The 27730-nt window shown below is 41.5% G+C and overlaps 1 protein-coding gene across 5 annotated transcripts in view; it reads right to left on the bottom strand.

Annotated features, from left to right (window-relative positions):
- PDHX (pyruvate dehydrogenase complex component X) overlaps positions 1-27730 on the bottom strand; it is a 108775-nt gene that overhangs the window by 15769 nt on the left and 65276 nt on the right. For all 5 annotated transcript variants that reach the window (XM_061610756.1, XM_061610757.1, XM_061610755.1 and 2 more), the window contains exon 9: positions 17034-17192. In XM_061610756.1, the coding sequence (XP_061466740.1) occupies positions 17034-17192 (159 nt within the window). The remainder of the gene's footprint in view (positions 1-17033; positions 17193-27730) is intronic.

The following is a 27730-nucleotide window of genomic DNA, read 5'->3' as shown; positions in this document are numbered from 1 at the left end:
TTGAGAACTCTCGGGTGGATGCCATCCGGGCCCGGTGATTTGTCAGTTTTTATATTGTCCATTAAGCTTAGAACTTCCTCTCTCGTTACCACTATTTGTCTTAGTTCCTCAGAATCCCTTCCTGCAAATGTTAGTTCAGGTTCAGGGATCTGCCCTATATCTTCCACTGTGAAGACAGATGCAAAGAATTCATTTAGCTTCTCTGCAATCTCCTTATCGTTCTTTAGTACACCTTTGACTCCCTTATCATCCAAGGGTCCAATTGTCTCCCTAGATGGTCTTCTGCTTTGAATGTATTTATAGAAATTTTTGTTGTTGGTTTTTATGTTCTTAGCAATGTGCTCCTCAAATTCTTTTTTAGCATCCCTTATTGTCTTCTTGCATTTCTTTTGCCAGAGTTTGTGTTCTTTTTTATTTTCTTCATTCGGACAAGACTTCCATTTTCTGAAGGAAGACTTTTTGCCTCTAAGAGCTTCCTTGACTTTGCTTGCATCCGCCAGGACCTCAACTCCACTGTTATAACAGATGAATCCCAAGAGGTATCTAGAACACTGCCTTGTCCTGTTGTGTTGGATGAGTTTCAGTTAATAGGGCTTGAGGACATGGACAAGGCACTTGGTTCAGTCCAGGTGACCAATTGTGCTCTTGATCCTTGCCCCTCATGGCTGATAAAAACTAGCAAGGAGGAGATAGCTGACTGGGCCAGGGAGGCAATTAATGCCTCCTTGAGAAAGGGAGTGGTCCCTGCCTCTTTAAAGGAGGCAGTGGTAAGACCACTCCTTAGGAAATCCTCCCTGGATTCAGAAAATCTAATTACTGACCGGTCGCTAATCTCCCTTTTTTGGCAAGATCCTTGAGTGTGTGGTAGCAGGCTAGATCCAGGCTCTCTTGGATGAAACTGATTTTCTGGACCCATTTCAACTGGGGTTTAGGACCAGTTTTGGCACAGAAACTGCCTTGGTCGCTCTGTATGATGATTTATGTCAGGAGAGAGATAGGGGGAGCGTATCCCTATTAATCCTCCTGGACCTTTCAGTGGCTTTTGATACATCAACCATGGTATTTTTCTGGAATGACTATCCAACTTGGGGGTGGATGGCACTGCTCTGCAGTGGTTCCAGTCCTACTTGGATGGTTGTTTTCAGAGGTTGTTACTTAGGGACTATTGTTTAGCCCCATGGAGCCTTCAATGTGGGTTCTGTAAGGTTCAATTTGATCCCCTATGCTTGTTAACATCTACATGAAACTGCTGAGTGGAGTCATCTGGAGATTTAAAGTTCGTTGTCAGCAATATGCTGATCACACACAGCTCTACTTCTCTTTTACAGCTGCAGGTGTGGCAGTGGATGTGCTAGATCGATGCCTTGCCTCAGTAATAGACTTGGAAGAGAGCCAATAAACTGAAACTTAGTCCAGACAGGCATTGTTAGTGGGTGGTTTCCTAGACCGGATGGGTGGGACATGGCCTACTCTGGATGGGGTTACACTCCCTCTGGAGGAGGAGGTAAGTAGCTTTGGGGGTACTTCTGGATCCATTACTGCAGAATTTGGCAGCCAGATTGTTAACCAGCATAGGACGGTTGGAACATATAATACCTATTCTGGCATGATTGCACTGGCTACCATTTAGTTTCCAGGCTCAATTCAAAGTGCTGGTTTTGACCTATAAAGCCTTATATGGCTCAGGACCCCAATACCTCAAGGTCTGCCTCTCCCCACATGAACCAATCTGGACTCTTGTGTTCTTCATCTGAGGCCCTTCTCTGTGTGCCACCTCCAAGGGAGGTGTGGAGGGTGTAAGAGAAGAACTGGCCTTTTCAGTGGTGTCTCCCAGCTTGTGGGAGGGACACTTGGCACCATCATTATATATTTTTAGGCACCAGGCAAAAACTTTCCTTTTTACCCGGACTTTTGGCCCTTAATTTGAAGGGCTTTAGGTATGAATGGACTCTTAACATAGCAGATCCTGCAAGACCTGTCTTTATTTGTACAGATCTGCTGTTTGTTGTTCTGATGGGTTTGTTACAATTTGTTTTAATCTTATTGTTGTAAGTCACTTTGGGTTGCTTTGCAAGGAAAGCGACTATCAATAATAATAATAATGACAATAACAACAATTTCTTCAATGAGTCAACAAAATTCATTAAAAATTACCTGTGATTTCATATAACACATTTGAATACTAGGGGCTCTGCCCCTGCATGCTTTGCACGCCAACCCCTTACCCAAGTTGGCAAGGCATGTCCCCCCTCATCTTATCCCATGTCACCAAGGCACTTTTCCCCTCCCCTTCCCCAGATCACTAAGCCCCACTCTCTCCTCCCCTCCACAGGAGCCACACTCTTCTCCCCTCCACAAGGTCCTCCCTTCCCCCAGGGGCTGCCAGGCTTCCTGCTTTCCTCTCCCCTTTGAGCGATTGTGAAGCTGCCTCCTCTTCCCCTGCCTGAGATGGGTTGCCAAGCTTCCTTCTCTCCTCTGGCTCCCTTGATAGGTTCTTCATGTCCAGGTGGTGCAGTAGGGATGCTGAAGCCTGGGGGTGGGGTGCACCCACCTGTTTATTTATTTTATTTATTTAATTTAATTTATATACCGCCCTAAGCCTGAAGGCTCTCTGGGCGGTGTACATAAAAGATAAAACAAGCGCAGTGTAAAAATACAATAAATACAATAAATCAAAAACCAAAAACAAACAAACAAAAAAGAACCAAACAACGTCCAAAATGCAAAATAATAGTGAAATACAGTTAAAATACACTTTAAAATGCCTGGGAGTATAAAAAGGTTTTCACCTGGCGCCAAAAAGATAGTAACGTCGGCGCCAGGCGCACCTTATCGGGGAGACTGTTCCACAGTTCGGGGGCCACCACTGAAAAGGCCCTGTTTCTGGTCACCACCCTCCGAGCTTCTCGATGGGATGGCACTCGGAGGAGGGCCTTAGATGTTGAGCACAGTGTACGGGTAGGTTCATATTGGGAGAGGCGTTCCACCAGGTATTGCGGTCCCATGCCGTGTAGGGCTTTATAGGTCAAAACCAGCACTTTGAATGTAGCCCGGAAACAAATAGGAAGCCAGTGCAGATGGGCCAGAACAGGTGTTATATGAGCAGACCTTCTGGTACGCATCAGCAATCTGGCCGCTGCATTCTGGACTAGCTGTAGTTTCCAAACAGTCTTCAAGGGCAGCCCAACGTAGAGCGCATTGCAGTAGTCCAATCTAGAAGTTACCAGAGCATGAACAACTGAGGCGAGGTCGTCGCCGTCCAGATAGGGACGTAGCTGGGCTACCAATCGAAGATGGTAAAAAGCATTCCGTGCCACCGAGGCCACCTGGGCCTCAAGAGACAAGGAAGGATTGAAAAGAACTCCCAAGCTACGCACCGGTTCCTTCAAGGGGAGTGTAACCCCATCAAGAACAGGATGAACATCCACCATCTGGGCAGAGAAGGCACTCACCAGCAGCTTCTCAGTCTTGTCTGGATTGAGCTTCAGTCTGTTAGCTCCCATCCAGTCCATTATCGCGGCCAGGCAACGGTTTAGCACGTTAACAGCCTCACCTGAAGAAGATAGCTTTCCTGATGGCTTTCCTGCTTGCTCTGGTAATCTCCTCCCCCTCCCACAGGTTGCCAAACTTCCCAGACACGGGTCAGCAAGCTTCCCCACCACACATACACAGGTCACCAAGCTTTTACTCCTGCACATGTGCTGCCAGCTTTCCTGTTTAGCAGGACTCACGGTAGTGATGCCATGGCCTCCCAGAGCTGTCCTGGCTGGGTGCTCCATGACTCCCTCAGGCTGCTGCCTGCTGCTGCCCAGTCATTCACTGCCCCACTCTCCACCACCCAGGTCATCACACTGCAGTTCACAGCCCCACAGACAACAGTGCCACCTTTCTGTGGAGCTGTGAACTGTGGCGTAACAGGTTCAGGGCTTACAAATACATATATATAGGAAGACATGAAAGATTTACACATGACATCACTGTCTCAAAATGCATTTTGAAAAATAAGACACTGACTAGATATGCTCGGAATGGAAATTTCAAATGTTCAAAGTTTCAAATTTATGGCAATTAACAAATAGGTCTATATTTGTGAGGCAAGTGTCACTGAGAATTTACAATATTATATATATATATATATATATTTTACTGACTTGTCATCAAGGCCATTGCAGTTTCAGTATAAAATAGCAGCATACATAGAATTCAAAGATGATATATACTACGTATCTATCTCAGTTTACTAAAACAGAATGAAATGAAATCAAAAAAGGTACCAGGTAGAAAAATACTCCAACCATTCTACAGAAACAGAAAGTTTAAGCTAGCTCCTGGAGAAAAAACCCAGCATTCTGAAATGTGCTAAGCTCTAACAAATCATAGTAGTGAGCACTGTGAGAGCTACTTCTTCTATGTGCATATGACAAAGATCAACAGAAATTTGATTTTTCACAACTTTCCCTTAAAACCTTATGTTCATTTTTTCAAAAAGAGCAGATACTCTGCCTTTTTTGTCCATTTTTTTTCACTAACCCTCCTGAAAAAAGTCATCACAGGGAGCCCAAATCCCCATGCAAGTTACATCAAATACACCTCAAGATAAGTTCATCCAATCCCAATACACATCTTAAAAAGGGGGAGTTGCTTCTCAGCACTGGAAGATCTAAACAAAGGAAAAAGCTGCTCATCTTTTCATAGGACAAATGTAAGTTCCTGGTCTACCCTCAAAAGGACCTGGCTCAGGCAAACCTCCTGGCCTCAAGTCAGAGAGAATTGAGAAGTCCCCCTATGCTAATCTCGAAATACCCAGCTTAGAGGTGAGCTGAGGTTTCTCCGAAGACATTTTTTTCTAAAAAAAATTGACATTTTGCTTTTTCTCACTTTCCTAAAATGAAGGCCACTCTTATTATTGTTGCATTTGGTGGCAGCTGCCATTTTCCACCTAATGCCCTGGAATGACACTAGAGTTAGGGCATTATGGAAGATCCAAAATAGTGGCTGTAAGATAGAAAACTTAGGGAGAAAATGAAGCTGTGCAACTAGCACTATTAATGGTGAACCCCATCTTGGCACTAAAAGGTTGGGCAGCTTCTTCCAGATTGTTCCTTAAACACTGCACAATTGCAGGAATCCTATGCATGCATTACTTGTACATGTGTACAGACATGAATGGGGCCACACTTTTAGCCCTGCACAAGCAGGTGTCTTGATTGTACAGTGCCCCTACACACAAGTAAGAGCTTGCGCACTGACCTTTCTATACAATCACACGCACATAAAGATGATATGGCATCAGGCACAAGGCTAAATGCACAGTCCTAACTCTGTACTCTAATATGCCCTTCACATTAATAAAGTGCGCACAGGGCTTCAGTTGAGGCTGAAAAGCTTCCCTAATCTTTTTTTTTAGTCACTGTGCAGGCACCAAACAGTTCCTTCAGCTGTGGATACAAAGTTTGTCTGCATGTCCTTTAGGGTTTAGGTCATGACAATATTGAGAGGGATAATACATACTTATGTTCAAAGCAAAAATATTAATCTTCACAAGCATATATAAACACAGGGGTGGTAGTGCACCTTTTATTTGAGAAATACATCTGACAGTAAAGGATGTCCCAGTAGTATTAAGATCGGATTGGAATAATAATAATAAATAATAATAATAATAATAATGATGATGAAATGAAATTTATTGTTACAGTCATTTGACCATTTCAGACAGACAAGATACAAAGACATATGTCAATAGAATAAAATGGGTACAAATAATTTCAGTATTTAGTTTGACAATAAAATAGTTAATAATTGATTCACATTAGGAACTAGTATGCAGCTATATGTTTCACCATTGCTTTCCTACGTTGAATAGAAGCAGCACTAAATTTGGCGACTGCAAATGTCACCTCAGGTGAGTAGTCTCCTAGTAAATAATCAAGATAAAATGATTCAGGTCTGCCTGGGTAAGGCAATAAAATAGGTAAAATCAATTGCTGTCTTAAATCACAATAATAAGTACATCTAAAAAAGACATGTTCATTGGACTCAATTTCTTCACCAGCACATGGGCAAAGTCTCTCAGGATATGGGATTTTATTATATCTGCCCGTAAGCACAGCGGACGGCAAGATGTTTAATCTGGCTAACATAAAAGCCCTGCGATAATTGGGTAATTCCAGGGTCGAAAGATATGACATTAAAGTACAAAACTTCGGGTTGTGTCTTTGTTTTTTAATGAGCAATAGATGGTTCTGGAAGTCAATGTCATTAAGCCGTTGTTTAACTGTCCCACGAGCAGATTCATAACCCAATTTGAGAATATAGGATAACGAGAAACCTAAAGTTAATAACTTATCATGTATAAGTTTTCCCCAAGGGGAATGAAAGTTATCAGAAAGGACATGGGGAGCCAACCCAATAGGGTTGAAAATCAGTTTCAGCCATAGAAAAATTCTCAGCTTCCATGCACAGGACTCTATAGATGGAAGTCCACATTCTAACCTCAGAATATGATTAGGGACACAAGTGGGTACACCTAATATAGTTCTTAGAAAGGAGTTTTGAATAGCTTCTAGTTTTGAGAAATTAGTAAATGTGGTAGTTTGAACACCATATAGAAGTTGCGGTATAATTTTTGCAACAAATATTTTCTTGGCCGGGAGGATGAGTTGGCCCCCTTTCGTGTAAAAAAAAGATATTAAGGCCTTTGCTGTGCGTCTAGCATTCAGCAGGCTAGAGGTGATATGCATCTGTTGTGAACCTGATGATTGGAAGATAACTCCAAGGTATCTGATGGTTTTTACCTGTTCAATAGAATGAATACCTATCCTCCAAACATGTTTTATCTTTTTTTTAGTAAAGACTAGGGCTTTGGTTTTCTGATGATTAATTGTTAGTTCCTCCTCTAGGCAAAATGATGTTAATGTCGCCAACAGTCTTTTGAGGCCAATAGGTGTCTGCGAGAGCAAGACTATATCATCCGCATATAATAAGCAGGATCTTGGAACGTGGCACAACATTGGTGGGTGTGATGAAATAGGTGCAAGTTTGGTAACTAACGCATTTATATAGATGTTAAATAATAAGGGTGCAAGAACGCATCCTTGTTTTACTCCCTTTGAGGTAAAGATTTGTTTTGTTAAATGGCCTTTGTTGCTACAGCGGACTTGTACAGAAGTGTTATGGTGGAGCCCTTGGATCAAAGTTAATAATCGCTTATCTATTCCCAAATTTTCTAGTTTTAGCCAAAGTCTTGATCTAGATATTGAATCGAAAGCCGCTTTTAAATCAATAAAAGCGGTGTATAAGGAACAGCCATTGATGTTACTATACTTAGTGATTAAATGCTGGAGAACCAGAGCATGATCACCTGGTGATCGTCCTGCTCGAAAGCCTGCTTGCTCTGGTGCTAGGAGGTCGATTTGGTTAACCCAGTCTAGAAGTTTCTTATAAAGGTAGGTGGCATAGAGCTTGCTTATTATATTGAGCAAACTTATTGGTCTATAGTTTGCTGGATCTAAATATGATCCTTTTTTATGGATAGGTATTATAATTGCAGCAGTCCATCCTTCTGGGATGACCATGGAGGTGTTGATGTTGGTAAATAGGGCCGCCAAGATGGGAGCCCACCAATTTGCGTTTGCTTTGAAGACCTCTGAAGGTATATTATCTGGTCCTGGTGCCTTATTTAATTTAAGAGTGGCTATAAGATCTAGAACTTCATCAATGGTGACAGATGGCCATAGCGGGAATTCCATTTGCGAGTCTATAGAGGCTTTCGCCATCGTGGTACTATTATGGTATAAAGTAGCATAGTACTTTCCCCAGACTGCTGGAACAATGGCACAATCCAATTTAAAGTTGGTTTTAGGCCACTGTTGGTCTATTATATGCCAAAACAAGGTTGAGTTTTTTAATCTGGAGGCCTGGATAAGACTATGCCACGTTTGTCTCAGTGTGAGATTCTTTTTTGTTTTTATTAGTTGCTTAAAACTTTTCCTAGACTCCCTAAATTTATCTAAGCATTCTTGAGATCCATATAGTTTATATATTTGATGCGTGAATTTAACTTGTTTCCTAAGTTCAAAGCATTCCCGATCAAACCAAGACCTCTGTCTGTAACTAGAGCTGGCTGGTATTTCAGTTGAGTTCCTCTTAATCAAATCTTGGATCTTAGTAATCAATTGGTAAAAGTGGTGGTAGTAAAGAGTGTCATGGGAAGCTGATATAAATTGGTTTTTGATGGTCTCTATTTCTAAAGAATTGAGACCATCTGAAATCCCCTTCTGAACTTTAGGAACCCACTTTAACCGAGGTGGGCGTATTTCCACATCCGTTATATCAAATGTTCTTTGAGTCAAGAATGGAGATTTGTTGTTACCATGGATTGTAAATATTACCAGAAAGTGATCACTTTCCGGTCGAGCCAACACTTTGCAGCAATCAATTAAAGTAAAGAGTTCCTGAGAGATGAAAATCATGTCTATAGCAGAAGCTCCCTTAGCCATAAGATAAGTTAGTTCCCCTTCTAAATCTCCTTTCGTTCGCCCATTTAGCAGTAATAAATTTAGTTTCACTGACAAAAGCATTAAATACATTCCCGCGTAGTTTATTCCTTTGTCCTTAGAGCGTCTTGTAGGGACATTCGGTGGTCCATCAAGGATGGGAGGTTCTAAATGGAATTTTGCATATAGCTCATTATCCGAGTAACCCATTCTGGCGTTAAAGTCCCCAGCTAAAATTAATACAGCTTCTGGGAATGATTCTGCTAAATTAAGCAAGTAAGCCTCTAGTTTCTTAAATTGTTGTTTGGTATAATTTTTATCTTTGCTAGGAGGGATATAGGTATTTACAATTAGATAAGTAAAACACGTGAGTTTTAATAATACTGCAACTGCTAAGCCCGAAAGGGGACTTGGGCTAAACACTTCAGCTTCTAATCTGGTGGTAACTAAGGTGCACACACCACCTTTAGCTCTTCCTCCACTGGTACTCGGGTGTGCATCAAGCGCGAAGGCTGAGTAGCCATCCAGATGTATTTCTCCTATTGCCCAAGATTCCTGTATTAAAATAATGTCGTATTTAGATAAAAAAGGTTTAACAGTTGGTAATTAAATTTTGCTCCACCATCCGGCAATATTCCACGTGACCAAATTAAGGTTCCAGTTTGGAGCAAATTTTCTTGGTCAGTTTGGAAGAGGGCATTGAGGGCTAGAATTGGAGATGGGTAAAGGTTGGGACGTATCCACTGGGAGTCTCTGCAATGATTGAATGTTAGTGTTCTCAGAAGTGGTAGTCCTATCTTTGTCTATTCTGGTTGAGCTTGATTTGATGTTTTCGTTGCTTATATCTCCCAAGGACTTTTGTGTCAATTGCATCTTTATAGTCCATAATAAGTTTTCAAGATTTGTAACTATTTCCATTTTGGCATCCATCGGCAAGGAAGAAAGTGAGTCAAGTAGTGATAGTTCTTCTGGAGTTAATTTCTCTTTATCACAAGTATATATATCTTGCGTTCCACACAAATTTGTTGGAGTCTGGTGGGTTAGTTCGGAAGGCAATACAGGTATATCAATATGTTGCGAATTTTGTCGATCTAAAATATCCAGTTTGTTTTGCACAACAGAACTGGATCTACCTAGAGCGTCCGGTATCAGACATTGTGGGGGGGGGGCACAGTTTATAAAGACCCTAGAAATTAACAAGTTATATGATAAGAAAAACTGTCTTCTGCTATAGAGACATTTTGCTATGTTATCATCATATTTTATTTTATTTATTTGTTTCATTTATAGACCACCCATAGCGAGTGGCTCTCTAGGTGGTGTACAAAAAGGTTAAAATACAAAATATCAACAATAAAATCAGACAACAAACAATAAACACAAGCAGCAACTAAAGAAAAAAATAAAAAATAAAAAATTTAAATTATAACATAAATGCTTAAAATGCCTGGGAGCATAGCCAGGTCTTAACCTGGCGCCGAAAAGATAGAAGCGTAGGCGCCAGGCGTACTTCTTCGGGGAGGCTGTTCCACAGTTCGGGGGCCACTACAGAAAAGGCCCTAGATCGAGTAACTGTCCTCCGGGCTTCTCGATGGGTTGGTACCCGGAGGAGGGCCTTAGATGCTGAGCGAAGTGACCAGGTAGGTTCATAGCGGGAGAGGCGTTCCACAAGATATTACGGTCCCACGCCGTGTAAGGCTTTATAGGTCAAAACCAGCACCTTGAATCTGGCTCGGAAACAAATAGGTAGCCAGTGCAAATGGGCCAGAACAGGTGTTATATGTGCTGACCGGCTGGTCCTCATCAGCAGTCTGGCTGCTGCGTTTTGCACTAGCTGAAGCTTCCGAACTGTCTTCAAGGGCAGCCCTATGTAGAGCGCATTACAGTAATCCAGCCTAGAAGTTACCATCCAATATCATATCATAGAATGATATTAGGGCTCTAGCAGAGACGTAGTTGTGAAAAAGATATTTTACAGAAGTAATCTGATGTACCTCTATCACCCCAGGGATTATGGAACCCAAAGTATCACATAGGTGTTGCTTTCGTGCTTGTTGGTTTAATGAACCCCTGGGTTTTGGATAGTTTGTTATGGCTATCGTATTTCTTTGTCGCACTAAGTTCCATCCAGTATTTTTAATGATAGGTACAGAAACAGGATTCTTTAGTATTTGTGGGTCTTGAAGTTGTTTTCCTTCCTCCCCGGAAAGAGGAAGTGACATTGTATTGGTATTAACAGTGTTTGTCAAAGACATAGGGTCTGATATAGCTATTTGAGGTGCAATTGGGGTAGCTAGATTTTTCTTTTTCCTCTTCCTCTTTTTCTTTTATTCTTTAGCCTTACGTCTCGGAGGATCTAGGATTTTATAGAGTTTTTTAAAGTTCATGGTATTATTACGGTGCGTTTTTGATATCTTCTGGTTTTTAGTTTTCTTGATTTGGTCACACCTACAAAGCTTTTTAGGTCTCCTGGAATTTACATTTATATCCAGTAGATGGCAGTGTTGTTCGTCCGTGGTCTGCGTTGCCCCAGGAGCTGTGCTGGCTGGTTCATTTTTGTTGTTTGTTATTGTAGCTTTATTTAACAATGAGGCCGTTAAGGTGGTAAGTAATGCGTTTGATTCAGCCACGAAGTCTGCTATCTGAATTAGCATTTGAGTAGTTGTATGTAGCCAATTTTCTTGTAAAGGAGGAGATTTCCAAGATGGTGATTGAGGAATTTCAAAGTCCTGTTGGTGAATGGATTCAGCTGGGCGACTTAGTTTTACTGAGTCATCACAGTATGAAGATTCCAAAGATGGCATTGAAAGCGAGATGCTGGAAACATTTAGTGCATTTCTTGTAGATAACAATTCGTCTTTCGAAGAAGGTCCTATAACTTGAGCTAATTCCTGGGCTAAGTTTAGGAATCCCTCGTCCTCTTTCTCTTTCTCTTTTTCTTTCTCCTTTAACATCAAACATGGGAGGTTGGAAATTGTCCAATTGTGTCCGATAGGAACAGCTAGCGGCTTCGACCTTAATAAATCAGCAAAGTTAGGTTCTATTGATGGGCAGCAGAAGTTTGTTATCTTCGTCTGCTTTGTCCATTTCACCGAGGCCGAAATTGCACTATCATCAGCCACTGGTGTAAGACCCAATTCTTTATAACATTTTCTAGTAAGAACCATTTTTGTAATCTCCTCTCATATCAGATTCAGCCTTTAGAAGTTTTATATAGGCATTGGGTTCGGAGGATAGTCCTTTAATCCAAAATGTAAAAGTATAACTTGAAAAGTAAAACAATTCAGGAGAGGAAACTTACTGCAGTCAGCTAGAGGCAGCCATCTTCCCCACCTCTAATAATAATAATAATAATAATAATAATAATAATAATAATAATAATAATATATCTCACCCTTCCTGCCAGTAGGAGCGCTGGGCAGCAAATAAAAACACTAAAACATCATAAAAACAGACATTAAAATATATTAAAACAAAATATCTTTAACATCTTTTTTTTAAAAAGCTTTAAAAAAGCTTTAAAAATATCTTAAAAAGCAATTCCAACACAGATGCAGACTGGGATAAGGTCTCTACTTAAAAGGCTTGTTGAAAAAGAAAGGTCTGTCTAATATTTAAGGGGAGGGAATTCCAAAGGGTAGGTGCCACTACACTAAAGGTAACTTTCCTATGTTGTGTGGAATGGATCTCCTGATAAGATGGTATCTGCCAGAGACCCTCACCTGAAGAGCGTAGTGATCGACTGGGTATATAAGGGGTAAGAAAATCTTTCAGGTATTCTGGTCTCAAGCTGTATAGGGCTTTGTACAGCAAAATCAGAATCTTAAACTTAGCTTGGGAGCTAATGAGCAGCCAGCATAATTCTTTCAGCAGTGGGGTGACATGTTGGTGATACCCTGCCCCAGTGAACACTTGTGCCACCACATTTTGCACCAACTGCAGATTCCAGACCAACCTCAAGGGAAGCCCAACATAGAGAGCATTACAGTAATCCAACCTGGAGGTTACTAGTGCGTGGACAACACTGGTCAGGCTATCCCAGTCCAGAAACATCCACAGCTGTCTTACCAGCCAAAGCTGATAAAATGAACTCCTAGCCACTGAGGTCACCTGGGCCTCTAGCGACAAAGAGGGATCCAGGAGCACCCCCAGCCAACAAACCTACTCTTTTAGAGGGAGTACGACCCCATCCAAAGCAGGCAACTGACAAATTATCCAAACTTGGGAACCACCAACCCACAGCACCTCCGTCTTGCTAGGATTCAAACTCAGTTTATTGGCCCTCATCCAGCCAACCACCGAGTTCAGGCACCGGTCCAGAGCTTGCACGGCCTCTCCCAATTCAGACGTTACAGAGAAATAGAGCTGGGTATCATCAGTGTACTGCTGATACCTCGCCCCAAATCTCTTGATGACAGCTCCCAAGGACTTCATATAGATGTTAAACAGCATCGGTGACAAGATGGTACCCTGCGGTACCCCACAGCACAACTGCCAGGGGCCCGAAAGACAATCACCCAATGCTATTCTCTGAAAACAGCACTGGAGATAGGATCAGAACCACTGTAAAACAGTGCCTCTGATACCCATCTCACCAAGTCGGTTCAGAAGGATACCATGGTTAATGGTATCAAAAGCCACCAAGAGATCATGTAAAAATAACAGGGTCGCACTTCCCGTCCTTCTCCTGATATTAGCCATCCATCAGGGCAACCAAGGCCGATTCAGTCCCATAACCAGGCCTGATCCCAGATTGGAATGGGTCAAGATAATCTGTTTCATCCAAGAGTATTTGCAATTGCTGCACCACAACCATCTCAATCATCTTTCTAAAGTGGGGGTATTTGTGATCAGGTGGTAGATGTCACAAACCAATGGGTCCAGGGTGGGCTTTTTAGGAGTGGTTAGATCACCATTTCTTTCACAGCAGCTGAAACCACTCCCTCCCACAACGACATGCTGATCACACCCTGGATCCACTCAGTCAACCCCCCTTGGCAAGCTTTAATAAGCCAAGAAGAGCAAAGATTGAGAGGACACATTGCTAGATGCATCGTCGCAAGCACCTTGTCCACATCATCAGGCGACATCAACTGAAACCAATCCCAAAAAGTTGCAGCAGACATTGCACTAGACATCTCGCTGGGGACTACATTAGATGTGGAAGGGGCATCGCTACAGAGGCAAGCAACTTTACCCTCAAAGTGCCTTGCAAACAATTCACAGTGGGCCTCCGAAAGGTCTAAAACTGCATTTTCCGGTGTTGATGTCAACAGACCCCTGACAATATGGAAAAGCTCCACTGTACGGTTACTTGAAATGCGATGGAAGTAGAGAAGTGGGCCTTCTTTGCCGCCCTCACCGTCACACAGTAGGCACGGTTATGATGCTTTACTTGTGCCTGATCAGCCTCACAGCACGTCTTTCACCACTTATGCTCTAGCCATTGTACAGCCTGTTTCATTGACCTTAGTCCACTGGTGTACCAAGGTGCAAACTGGGCTGCACAATGCTGGAGAGGGTGATCAGGGGCAACAGTGTCAAGAGCCCAATGTTCTGTTAAAGATATTAAAAGCAAAGGTCATTGTTATAAAGTCTCAGATTTTTGCAATCCATCCATTATCTTTATGGAAATATATTGGCCTAGCAGATACTTTGAGATTAATATTATTATATATGCTTACTTCCTGCATTATATTATGCAATATATATTATGCAGTACTACTACTACATTATGAGATAAGATTGTTCAGTTTTACATATACACAGGAGAAAAACAACTGCAATCGTTTCATTTCAGATTATGCTCCAGTGACTCATTCTAGATGGTGACAATGAGCCTACAATATTCTTCATGGATTAAGATAGCATGCATAGTTTAATAGAGAAGTGGAACACTATTAAATGTTTATCAAAGAAGAAGAAAGAAAAATAAAAGCACATGGCCCTATGGTAAGAGGTAATGAGGGCAAAAAAAATTGAACAAGACAAGACCTTCAGAACAAAATGGTCTACATTGGTCCAACTGGCAATTCATACCAAAGCAAAACTTGTCCATGCCTATTAAATTGTTTTGTTTATATTTGCTGCCCTAGATTCCTTTGAGAGAAAGGGTGGGACATCATCATCATCACCACCACAACAACACTATTATTATTATTAATTCATTTCCAGTACTAAATCTGTAAATCCATAATCATGGGCAAAGATATTCCAAAAGGTTATAAAAGGTCCCTCAGACTGGCTCAACTGGCGTGCTAGGCCAGCTCAGCTGAGCCGGGACCCAGTAGGCTCAGCTGAGACAGGCGCAAGTGGAGCCAGGTAAGCAGGCTTAAGGCCCAAAAAGGGGGGGTGCCAGGGCCATGTCAGGTGAGGGGCTTAGGCCACATCCAACTTGTGTTCAGAGCACTCCTGCAGGTCCCAATCCAGGCAAAAGTTACACTGGGAAATAGGTTGTTCTAACAAAATAATTACAATACAAGTCAATGAAGAGGGTTTACTCCCCAGTAGGGCTTTTGGGAGAGCAGGCTTTTACTTTCTTGTGTTCAGCCAGCATTCAGCCAACCCAGAGGCTTCTGAATTGCAACTGGATGCAGTGGAACTTTACGCTGGCTCCTCTTGCTCCAGCACAGCTTACACTGGCTTCCCCTGAGTTGGACTGCTCTGCCCATTTTTAACCTATCAACTCTTATTCTTGTTTCACTTAACTTGACCCCCCCCATCATTTTTTTCATTAATACAACTGTCAAAAGCTTTTCAACCATTATTTTACCTATGGGTCCTTTCCACTCATATTCATGCTGCTGGCAACAAATACTGAGCAAAATCATAGTGGTTTTTTCTTAGTACCTTAGGAATATACCTCAACAAGACTGTATGGTTTTCTAGCAGATTGTGCCCCATGATATTGTGTATCATATTACAAGATGGCCTTATTTCAGGGCAATGCCACCATACAAGTCAGTAGATTCTCCTGAGACTGCAAGTTTTCCAACAATAACATGAACCTATATTTGTGATTCATGTTATTACCACCTGGAAATTATCATGATACAATAATCTCTTAAACACAAAGTGAGAACATGAAACCTTGATTCCAAATTTTATTTCAATACTCCTTTCCAGTTGAATGCTATACCACACTCTTCTCTTGTTGTATTACATGCCCCTGATGTTATAGAATGTTAATATTCTTCCTCTGCATCCTCTTTTTTCAATAATTTGAGTAATTCAAGGAATACTGAGCTAGTACTTGTCTTGAAGATTACCAATGTACAAACCCTTGATTTCAACTGAATCAACTGCCATTATCATCCAAACACAAATGATTATAGTTGATAAACTAATACTTTTTCAAAAAGTCTTAACATCTCATTATTGATAGTCCATTTCGTTTAAATTAGTCACACATAAAATATCGCAGATGGAATTCTCTTGAGAGCAAGGGATTGTTGCTAAAAATGCAGGAAAAGGGATTGCTGCAGATTTAAACTTGTTCAAAAGCTTTAAGATACTGAGAACATTTCTGAATTCAGACAATCTCTCTCTTCTTAATAAACAAAGATGTAAACAAGCCTTGTGACCATGCTCACAACTACTTCTTTCTCAGTGCATCTGAATAAAACGTGGAAGTATCAAATTTACATAAGTTTACCTTTTCATTCAAACCAGAAATAACGGTTACAAGCTTCAGAACAAGCCCAGATCCTAAACTAGTTTTAAATTGGTTTAAGATCCTGACTTGTTCCAAAGCTGGCAAGCATATAATGTTAATTTGGATGAAGTGGGAAGCTGCAGATAATATAATATTATGCAGATAATAACTGAAAACCTCTGCACTGCGTTCAAACACTCCATGAAAGGAGAAGAGAAAAGGAACCATTTGTGGGCAAAAGACTCATTACTCTCTCACAGCTTAATCCTAACCATACTCAGAAGTGAGTCCTACAGGATTCAACATGGCTTATTGCCAGGTAAGCGGGGTCAGGTTTGGAGGCTTGGTTCTGAAACGGATATATTATTGTCTTAAGAATTCCACAAATTTTCCTTCTGTCAGCTTTTGTGAAGTTGGTGTAGTTTAGCAATATACCAAACAATATATCAAAAAGAACCTGGTGTAAATCTCACTATTCCAGTGAACTCACTGGGCAAGCCCTAGGCAAGCTTCTCTACCTCTGAGCATCAGCTTCCATCTGTGGAATGGGAATAATACTACTGACTTACCTTAAGGAATAGAATGTACAGTCTTCAATTTCTACAACAGTACTCAAAATTAGCCTCTCTCACAGGAATAAATGTAGGCCAGAAACAAAATGTATTTGTTGACTTTAATTTCACTTAAAATCCCTGAATGCCTGCCAGAAAACAAAACACAGTAATTCCTGTGGAATGGGACATCATCGCAGATGTCTCATATCCAACAGAAAGCATATCTAAAAGACACAATGTGTGTGTGTTTTGAGGGACACTATATCTTTGGCTGCAGATCTAAGCACTACTACACTCCTAAAGATTACCATGTATGGGGAAACCTACCTTTGCAGAAGCAGCAATTTCCTGAACTCCCTTGGCTACAGCATCTTTTATGATTGGTGTAATGAGACCTCGGTCTGTTGCCACAGCAATAGATATGTCTATAGATTGCAGCTGCCGGGGGCCCTCTCCATCCCAGGTCACATTTACATCTGGCATTTGCTGGAAGAAGGAAACAGAGGGAGACGTAGCTGTAAAAAAAATAATGGTGCAACAAATTACCAAGAAAAAAGAAAACGCTTTTAAATTTGTGGTGATGGAGGCATTCACATATGTGGAAACGTTTGCCTTAAGCAAGACAAGGTTAATAATAACAAAAGATTTGCCATGTGAGTCTAAAAATAGACCTATCTTATTAGCTAGCATCTATGTATACCTACTTTGTTACAAAGCGTGACTGTATACTGGAAATTGCACAGCTGCAGGCAGCCAAGAAACACATGATTTCTGAGCTGCTAGTAAATTATTAACAGACCCCAGTCCCATTGGATATCAGCCCTCAACTTGCAGATGCCTGGGAAACAAGAATTGTGACCACTGCCCCAATTGTAAGGAAGTACATATAGATTTTCTGTTCCCTTGATTCACAAGAAAAAATATGAGCTCAACATTAAAAAGGAGAAAAACTCCTATCAACTTATCCATGTTAGCAGTATCTGCCCTAAAAGCAAAACAAAATTTTTCTAATTTGAAACTTAATTTCAGAATAAAACCTGACATTAGAAAATTAGATTTCCACAGTTCAGTATTTTCCTACATTTTTTTTGTTCCTATATCCTAAAAAGCATATATAATTCCGATGCTGAAAGATGTTCTAATTAGAAGCATATACACTATTGAGTAATGGATATTTTGTTTGAGGATTTTCTCATTTTCCCCCTGCTCTGCTGCTCATGGCTTTTATCAAGCTAATGCAGATAATTTCTTTTAAAGCTGTACAGTTTTGAATTTTGATGAGTTCTACTTGTAACATTTTCCCAGTGCTGATCCCACATACGGATTGATCAAATTATATGTGTGCTTCCATTAGCAGTATTCAGAAGGAAGAACAGGATCTACTAGTAGATCTCCAGGTGCTTTGCAGAAGATTGGCAAGCATTTCTGCCTCCCAGTCGTTTAACGATTGCAACAACAAAATTATTTTCCCCACCAGTAGTGGATATAGTGTGTGGGAAAGAGTGATGAGCTTCATTCAGTTCTGATATTCAACAAATTCCAGAGCTCAGAATATTTTAATTCTAGTGTCTTTTGCACCAGGCTCTGGTTGAAGGATCTTGGCGGTTCTAGTAAAACATAAGGTAGGTTCCACAAGCCTGAAGCCTGTTCATTCCTTGCCTATAGCATGTCTATATGCATACCTAGGAGTCGCCATTGCCAAATTTCCCCTTCCACAGATAGTTCACCTTGCTCAGAACCCCCTCAATCGTATATTGTGTGCCACGTTTGAGGGGGTTCTGAGCCAGGATGTTGACAGCTGGTGCTCTTGATAAACTGGGAGATATGCATCTGGCTGTTCTAGACAGTGCAGACAGTGAAAGTTTCCAGTTTGGTTATGTTCTTAATCTAGCTTACCACCTGGATAAAGGAAGCCAATACAGGAATACCCTGCATTAACGTACGCAATGGGTCCAGAGGAAGTACGTAAACCGAAAATGTACTTAAAGTGAAGCACTACCTTTTTTCACTTGCGCCGCCACTGTGCCACCTCTCCTTCACGCGGAGCCTCAAAGCCCCGCGCTAAAGCCTCTGCTGCTGTGCTGCCGCACCTCCCAGCTGATTTGCAGTCATGCGGTCGCATCTCTTTCCACCCCCCACTGAAAGAACAGGCCACAACCAAAGGTTAAGTGTCCGTTCTTGCAAAAGGAAGTACGTAAACAGGGGAATGGTGCTACTGTAAGTATGCCTGTACTCGCGAGTGTCCGTAAAGTGAAGGTCCATATAGCAGGGTATTCTTGTAATGCTTTCTAACATCAGCTGCACTTTGTCCCAGAGGATATTGACTTTGCTACCACCCTGCAGCCCTCAGCAAAGTCTCACTTGGATTACTCTAAGGCACTCTCTTCAGAGCTGCTCTTGGAGAGTTTAAAAAGCTGCGACTAGTACAGAATGACCTGGTTTTTGACAGATGCTAACTGGTAGTAGTTTTATAAAGCCTTACACAGCTTAGGACCACAATACCTGCTGGAATGCCTCTCCCAACACGAATCCACCCGTACACTACACTCAACATCCAAGGCCCTCCTCTGGGTACCTACTCGGAAGGAAGCTGGGAGGCTGGCAACAAGGGAGGGGTGATGGCCCCCAAATTTATGGAATGATCTCCCTGACGAGATGTGCCTGGCGCCACCACTGTTATCTTTTCAGCGCCAGGTCAAGACTTTCCTCTTCTCCCAGGCATTTTTGCGTGTGTTTTTAAATCACTTTTTAAAAATGTGTTTTTAAATTTGTATATTTGTTTTTAATGTTTTTAATTGTTGTAAACCACCCAGAGAATTTCGGCTATGGGGCAGTATACAAATGCAATCAATCAATCAATCAATGCCCAGGGTCTGCCATTAAGTTTTGAAGCCTGACTTGATCGTATTCTAAGGAGCTTCTCCTTCTGTGTTGGCCCTATGCTCATTGAGAACGTTAAGACAATTCTTGCTTTACATAACCTCAAGTTCATAGAATCATAGAACAGTAGAGTTGGAAGGGGCCTACAAGGCCATCAAGTCCAACCGCCTGCTGAATGCAGGAATCTAAATAAAAAAAATCCCAACAGATGGCTGTCCAGCTGCCTCTTGAATGCCTCCAGTGTTGGAGAGCCCACTTCCACTCTAGGTAATTGGTTCCATTGTCGTATGGTTCTAACAGAAAGCTTTTCCTGATGTCCAGTCGAAATCTGGCTTCCTGCAACTTGAGCCCACTATTCTGTGTCCTGCACTCAGGGACGATTGAGAAGAGATCCTGGCCCTCCTCTGTGTGACAACCTTTCATGTACTTGAAGAGTGCTATCATATCTCCCCTCAGAGTCTTCTTTACTCCAGGCTGAACATGTTTATACTATATGTTCAGGGTGCCACATCAGCTGCATTTCTTGTTGGGATCGTAATAAAATTTACCTGTAAAAGGTAACAACAAAAAGAGATGCTAATTCAGGCTTGTTCCAGTTCTCAAGTCAGCTACAGTTTTGCGGTGTTGTTTTGCTTTCCTTGGCCTATCCAACAGAACTCTAGGGGAGGGAGGGGGAAATGTTTGTGACTATTGTGGCTTTCTGCTTTCAGATGTTGGATTATCATCCTTGCATCATTTACCTTTTAATTAAATCATTACAATTGCTGTAAACTGCCCAGAGAGCTTCGGCTATGGGGCAGTATATAAGTGTAATAAATAAATAAATAGATAAACATGCCCAGTTCTTTCAGTCTCTCCTCATAGGGCTTGGTTTCCACTCCCCTGATCATCCTTGCTGCCCTCCGCTGAACCTGTTCCAGTTTGTCTGCATCCTTCTTGAAGTGTGGAGACCAGAACTGGACGCAGTATTCAAGATGAGGCCTAACCAGTGCTGAATAGAGGGGAACTAATACTTCATGCGATTTGGAAACTATACTTCTGTTAATGCAGCCTAATATAGCATTTGCCTTTTTTTGCAGCCACATCACACTGTTGGCTCATATTCAGCTTGTGATCAATGACAATTCCAAGATCCTTCTCACATGTCGTATGGCTGAACCAAGTATCCCCCATCTTATAACTGTGCATTTGGTTTCTTTTTCCTAAGTGTAGAACTTTGCATTTATCCCTGTTGAATTTCATTCTATTGTTTTCAGCCCAATGCTGCAGCATATCAAGGTACCTTTGAATTTTGTTTGTCTTCCACGGTATTAGCTATGCCCCCCAATTTTGTATCGTCTGCAAATTTGATAGGCACACTCTGTATTTGATAAGCACACTCGTTGTTAATAAAAATGTTGAAGAGCACAGGGCCCAAGACCAAGCCCTGTGGTACCCCACTAGTTACTTCCACCCAAGTTGAGAAGGAACCACTGATAAGCACTCTGTGAGTACGATTCTGGAGCCAACGGTGGATCCACCTGATAGTTGTTCTATCCAGCCCATATTTAGCTATCTTGCTAATCAGAATATCATGGGGCACTTTGTCAAAAGCTTTGCTGAAGTCAAGATATATGACATCCACAGCATTCCCACAGTCTACCAGGAAGGTTACCCAATCAAAAAACGAGGTAAGATTAGTTTGGCAGGATTTGTTCTTCATAAATCCATGTTGGCTCCTAGTAATCACCGCATTGTTTTCAAGGTGCTGACAGATTGACTGCTTTATAATCTGCACCAGAATTTCCCCAGGGATTGATGTTAGGCTGACTGGTCTGTAGTTCCCCAGATCCTCCTTTTTGCTCTTTTTGAAGATAGGGACAATATTAGCTCTTCTCCAGTCATCCAGCACTTCACCAGTCCTCCATGATTTCGCAAAGATAATAGACAGCGGTTCTGAGAGTTCTTGAGCCAGTTCCTTCAATACTCTAGGATGCAGTTTATCGGGCCCTGCTGATTTGAACTCGTTCAAAGTGATTAGGTATTCCTCAGAGCTTAGAAAAGTTACGTTTTTGAACTACATCTCCCACCAGCCCCAGCCAGCATGGCCACTGGATTGGGCTGATGGGAGTTGTAGTTCAAAAAAGTAACTTTTCCAAGCTCTGGTATTCCTTGACCATTTGTCTATCAATCTCAAGCTCCAATCCTGCCCCTTCTACTTCATGTTTCCTAGGAGGGTCACAGACCCTTTTTTGGGAGAAGACTGAGCTAAGTAGGAATTGAGGACTTCTGCCTTTTCTTTGTCATCCGTTATCATTTTGCCATCCTCACTGAGTAGCTGTGCCACCATTTCTTTTCTCTGTCTTTTACTATGGATGTACTTGAAGAAAGCTTTTTTGTTGCTTTTAGCATCTCTCGCTAACCTCAGCTCATTCTCAGCTTTAGCCTTCCTGAGACCATCCCTGCAATGCCGTGATACCTGCCTGTACTCTTCCTTTGTGGCCTGGCCTTCTTTCCACTTCCTGTATGTGTCCTTTTTTGTTTTCAGGTAATCTCTAAGCTTTTTGTGAAGCCAGATTGGCTTCTTCTGCTGTTTCCCCTCTTCTTTCTTTGTTGGAATTGCTTGCCATTGCACTTTTAGAATTTCCTTTTTTAGAAACTCTCACGCATCTTGGACTCCTTTTCTCATTAGGGTCGCTTGCCATGGAACTGTACTTACAATTGTCCTGAGTTTATTAAAATCAGCTTTCCTGAAGTATGGCTACTCTCAGCTTTTGCTTCTGTTAAAATCAAGAATTCAAGTATGGTGTGGTCACTTTCCCCCAAAGTTCCGGTAACTGCCACTTCATTCACCAAATCATCTCTATTGGTTAGAATCAAGACCAGGATAGCTGATCCTCTGGTTGCTTCCTCCACTTTCTGTAGGAGAAAGTTGTCTCGAAGAGACTGGTGCCATTTGATGATTTGGGTTGGGGCAGTCAGTGGTGGCTGGACTAAAATCCACTCTGAGTAGCATGGTATTGCTAATTCATCATCTCAGTTGTCATGGAGAAAGGATCTCTCCTCCAGGTCTTTCCCGTCAAGATCCATTCCTTTGGACTTCTCTTGTGCCCATCCTTCTCACCCACATTTATTTATTTATGTATTGCTTATTGTAAATTGTATTGTTTTTATTGATGTATTTTGTATTTGTGTTTTTTGTAAGACGCCTTGGGGGCCTTTTGGCCAAAAGGTGGGGTAGAAATAAACAATAATAATGATAATGATAATAATAATAATCTCCAACACAAGTCAGAAATTTCTTGGAGGGGCTGTGTTGGGCAGAATTTGTCTCCCAGCAGACACCAGGATAATTGAAGTCCCCCATTAGTACTACATCATGCCTCCTTGAAACATTGGCAATTTGCTTTTCAAAAGTTACATTCTCGTCTTCTCCTTGATTGGGTGGTCGGTAGTAGACTCCAAGCACCACATTCCTTTTATTACCTGCCCCATTAATTTTAATTTTAATTTAATTTTATGTTCACCGCCCAGAGAGCTATTGCTAGTCGGGCGGTATATAAGTTTTAAAAATAAATAAAATAAATATAAATCCAGATACTCTCGGTGGAACTACCAAGCTCATCTTCCTGTATTTCTGTGCAGGGATATATATTTTTAACGTATAGCGCAACTTCAACTCCCTTTTTATTCGTTTTTGAACAAGTTATATACTTCAATTACTATATTCCAGTCATGGGAGTCATCCCACCAAGTCGTAATTACCCTCCTGTATTAAGAGTTCAAGTTTGTCCTGCTTGTTTCCCATGCTCTGCGCATTAGTATACAGACATCGAAGACCATGTGATTTGGGGCTTGGCTTCCTTACTACATTTTTCTGAGGACTGTTACTGGGCCCTATTAGAGCCAATCTCGCTGTTCCTCTTACTGTGCACAAGCCTTCATCAGTTGTTATCACCAAGTTTATGTCTCCCTTCCCCTTAGGATTCAGTTTAAAGCCCTTCTGATGAACTTCTCCATGCTGTGGCCAAACACATTCTTCCCAGTCCTTGTGAGATGCAACCCATCACTTGCCAGCAGTCCATCTTCCAGGAAGCTTAGCCCACAGTCCCAGAATCCAAATCTCTCACATCGGCACCACCTTCATAGCCATTCATTCACACGGAGTATTTTTCTTGCCCTTTCTACTCCTCTTCTAAGTACTGGAAAGATGAATGAAAAAACTGTCTGGGCCCCAATGTCCCTGAGTTTCCTTCCCGGAGCTTCAAAATCTGATGTGATTTCTTCATAGCTCCGTTTGGCAGTATCATTTGTTCCCACATGGATGAGAAAGGGATATCCATCGGTGGGCTTGATGAGTGATGGCAACCCTTCCATCACATCTCTAATCTGTCCTCCTGGTAGACAGCATACCTGGCGACTCCACGGATCGGCTTGGTATACTTGGGTTTCAATCCCATGCAGTAGGGAGTCTTCCACTATTAGTACTCTTCTCTTCTTGTTGTGGGGTGTGGTTTCATTGCCCCTGCTTAATTGAGCTTTAGCCTCTTGCTCGTTGTCACACAGGGTCTCCTGTAATTCTTCCACTACAAGCTATTCTCTAGTCTCATCCTCAAGTGGTTAAAAGCAGTGCCATAGTTCCACTGGGGAAGAGTGTCTTCTAGCTCTTCTGCTCCTGTCACCCTTTCCCATGGAGTTTCCTCTACTTCGCTATTCCTCTGCAAAGCAGTCTCCTCTTCTGCTACCACATGCTGTTGCTCTTCAACCTCCACGTCTCTTTGCTGCTGCTGTTCCAGTGTTCTGTCTAAGAACTCCTCATCTTCTCTTATAGTCCTCAGTGTGGCCACCCGCCGTTCCAGGCCTCTCACTTTTTCTTCCAATGCCACGAGTTGCACTTGTTGCACGTGTACGCCATGTTGTTCTCGGGCAAGAAAACAAACTTGGCACACACCTTGCAGGTCACAACCACTGGAGTATCCTTCCCATTCATACTCTCTTCTACCTTTTGTTTCTTTCTAACTACTTGTTTTGGAGTGGCCTATGCTTTGTCCTGTCCTACTTCAGGGTAAACTTGAGAGTCCCACTGGTATGTGGTGCACTGTACAAGGAGAATTAGTAATTTATTTATTTTTAGGGACCTCCCCCTTGACCTCCCCTGTTGAACTCCTTTGTCAAACTCCTGTTTGGTCGCTCTGTTCGCTCTCTCTCTGAAAGCTGGCTTGCTTATATCTCCTCTCCTGCAGACCAGCTGAGACAGTTCCCTCTGCTCTGCTCAGTTAGGAGTCACGAAACAGAATGAATGAAACGGATCAGAGGATAGATTAGTGGATGCACCTTTAGAAACTCCTTCCTAGGGAGATCCATCCAGCCTCTTAATTTTTAGTGGTGGTCTTTTTATTCTGCCACGTTTATAGATTTTGGTTTAGGTGATTTGTCACCTGCTGTTTTTATACTTGTTTGGATTTATGCCTTTATTGTTTGTTATTAATAGCATGCATATTGAAATTTGACAGCAAGCTGCTCTAATTTGTTCTATTTATTTTCTACAAACTGGCAGTCAAAGCAGCTTCCTATGTGGCATGAAGGCAGATGTTCACAGAGGAGAAAAGCCAAGTACTCCATTAGATAGGAAGTTCCCTGGACTCTGGTCCAAAATGCATTAGGTCAAATTGGTTTGAAGAGAAAGAAACTTGGGAGCATGAAGAAAGGAAATTAACTGTGGAGTCATGAATGTTTGCATCATAAGATCTGAGGGATATCTGGATTAAATGGAATCCTTCCTAAGAACCCTCCCTAAGAGCCATTCCTAAGAAGGTTGTCAAAACAATCTAGAGCTGTATGACATAAGAACAGTATTAATACAAATGGAAGCAACATAGAGAACTATACCCATTAAGTTGCCTGCAAATTCACAACAGTAAATAGAATACTCTGATACACAAAACAACTCTAAAACCAGGAATTATTTAGTTTCAAGGCATTGTCCACTGAGAAAGCTTATTTTAAAAGAAAAGTAGCAATTATTCAAGTAGCAAAGCTACACATAAATGCCACTTCTACAGGCAATTTAAAAATCATTTCCAACTGTCTGACCACATTACAGTGTGAATGTATGAACAGTTTGATCTATTTTTTATTTAAATTTATGAATCGCTTCCTATGAAATATCTCAAAACAATTTAACAATAAAAACGACAACAACTTCAAAATCCAATGCAGATACAGGCTGTGATAAAAAAATGTCCACATAAAAAGCTTATTGAAGAATGAACCTCCTGATGACTTAGTATCTGCAGAAGGCTGTCTCGCCCAGAGCACAGTGATCAGTTGGGTACATAAGGCAATGTTTTAGCTATCTGGTTCCAAGCTGCATATGGCTTTGTATACCTGTAAGTATACCTTGAACGTAGCTTGGTAGCTAACCAGTAGCCAGTGCAGTTCTTTCAGCAGCGGTGTAACTGGTTGTTGTGCTTTCCTAGTAAGCAGTTGAGCTGCTGTGTTTGGTACTGTGAAAAACTAACTAGGCACAGGGTTGCAGACCCTCTATAAGTGTTGCATCATTGAAATACAGACCTATGCCTAATTGCATATATATGCAAGTCTAATTTAAGAAGCTGTGGACCTCGGCAGATTTTTGAAATATTTGTAAAACTTTTTTTTTTAGCAAACCCGAACCACATAATATCCTATGAAGTCAATAATTATGGGGTCAATTCTCTCATGATGCTCACCCCCTTTTATTTTTTTTCAAAAAAAGATGCTTAACTTACTAAGTTAACAGCAGTTCAATTTATTCCTACAGAAATGAATAAAAGTGAACTTGCATACCAAATGCTGAAGCTAAATGGATTCATTCTATACCCCCAGACTTTCTCAAAACTCTAGGGGGTTAATTCTCCTCCAAATTGGCGTTATCTTGAATTGTGTGTGTGTGTCTGCTATGTGCTTTCAAGCCAATTACGACTTATGGTGACCCTATGAATCAGCGACCTCCAACAGCATCTGTTGTAAACCACCCTGTTCAGATCTTGTAAGTTCAGGTGTGCGGCACAACTGCTGACATGAGTGAGACCCTATCAGCACATAATACCTCTGCTTTGAAATCTGCACTGGTTGCTGATTTGCTACAAGGCCAGGTTCAAGGTGTGCTCTTCATGTTACGGGTGCCACATTACTTCTTCTGCTCTTGTAAGAAATCAGTCCTTTAGTGTGGCAGCACCTACGCTTTGGAACTCCCTGTCTATTGACAGTACACAGGAACCTTCATTGTACTCTTTTCAGCACCTGCTAAAAACATTTTTGTTTAGGCAAGCCTACCCAGGCATGCAGAAGCTATTGTGTTTTTTATCGGTTTTTAACTAATTGTTGGTTTAATTATTTTGAATGTTTTTATATGTGTGGGTGTACTGCCTTCAAGTTGATTCCTGTCTTTATTTATTTATTTATTACATTTATATACCGCCCCATAGCCGAAGCTCTCTGGGCTGTTTACAGCAATTAAAAACATTAAAAACAAATATATAAATTTTAAAACACAAAAACAATTTAAAAACACAATTTAAAAAAAATTAAAAACAATTTAAAAACACATGCTAAAATGCCTGGGAGAAGAGGAAAGTCTTGACCTGGCGCCAAAAAGATAATAGTGTTGGCGCCAGGCACACCTCATCAGGGAGATCATTCCATAATTTGGGGGCCACCACTAAGAAGGCCCTCTCCCTTGATTGATTGAAACTTTATTTTTACCCCGCCCTTTTTCCAAACTGGAACTCAGGGCGGCTTACAAATAAAACTACATGTAGTTAAAAACATAGAAAAACATACAATTAAAATACAATTAAACTATGCACATCCTTAAAACCATAAAAGGCACTTAAAAATCTAAAAACAATTTAAAATAATACAGATAATGTAAAACAATAAAACAAGCCTTGTAAAGCCCAATTCTAAATACCTTATATCCCAAAGGCCTCTCCCTTGTTGCTATCCTCACAGCTTCCCTCCAAGTAGGCACCCGGAGGAGGGCCTTAGATGTTGAGTGTAGTGTACAGGTGGGTACATTTCAGGAGAGGCATTCCATCAGGTATTGTGGTCCTAAGCCGTGTAAGGCTTTATAGGTTAAAACCAGCACCTTAAATCGAGCTCGGAAGCATACAGGCAGCCAA

This window comes from Rhineura floridana, chromosome 2, assembly GCF_030035675.1.
Source record: "Rhineura floridana isolate rRhiFlo1 chromosome 2, rRhiFlo1.hap2, whole genome shotgun sequence".
Taxonomy (NCBI): Eukaryota; Metazoa; Chordata; class Lepidosauria; order Squamata; family Rhineuridae; genus Rhineura; species Rhineura floridana.
The sequence above is the reverse complement of the archived record's forward strand: the minus strand, read 5'-3'. Positions and strand labels throughout refer to the sequence as shown.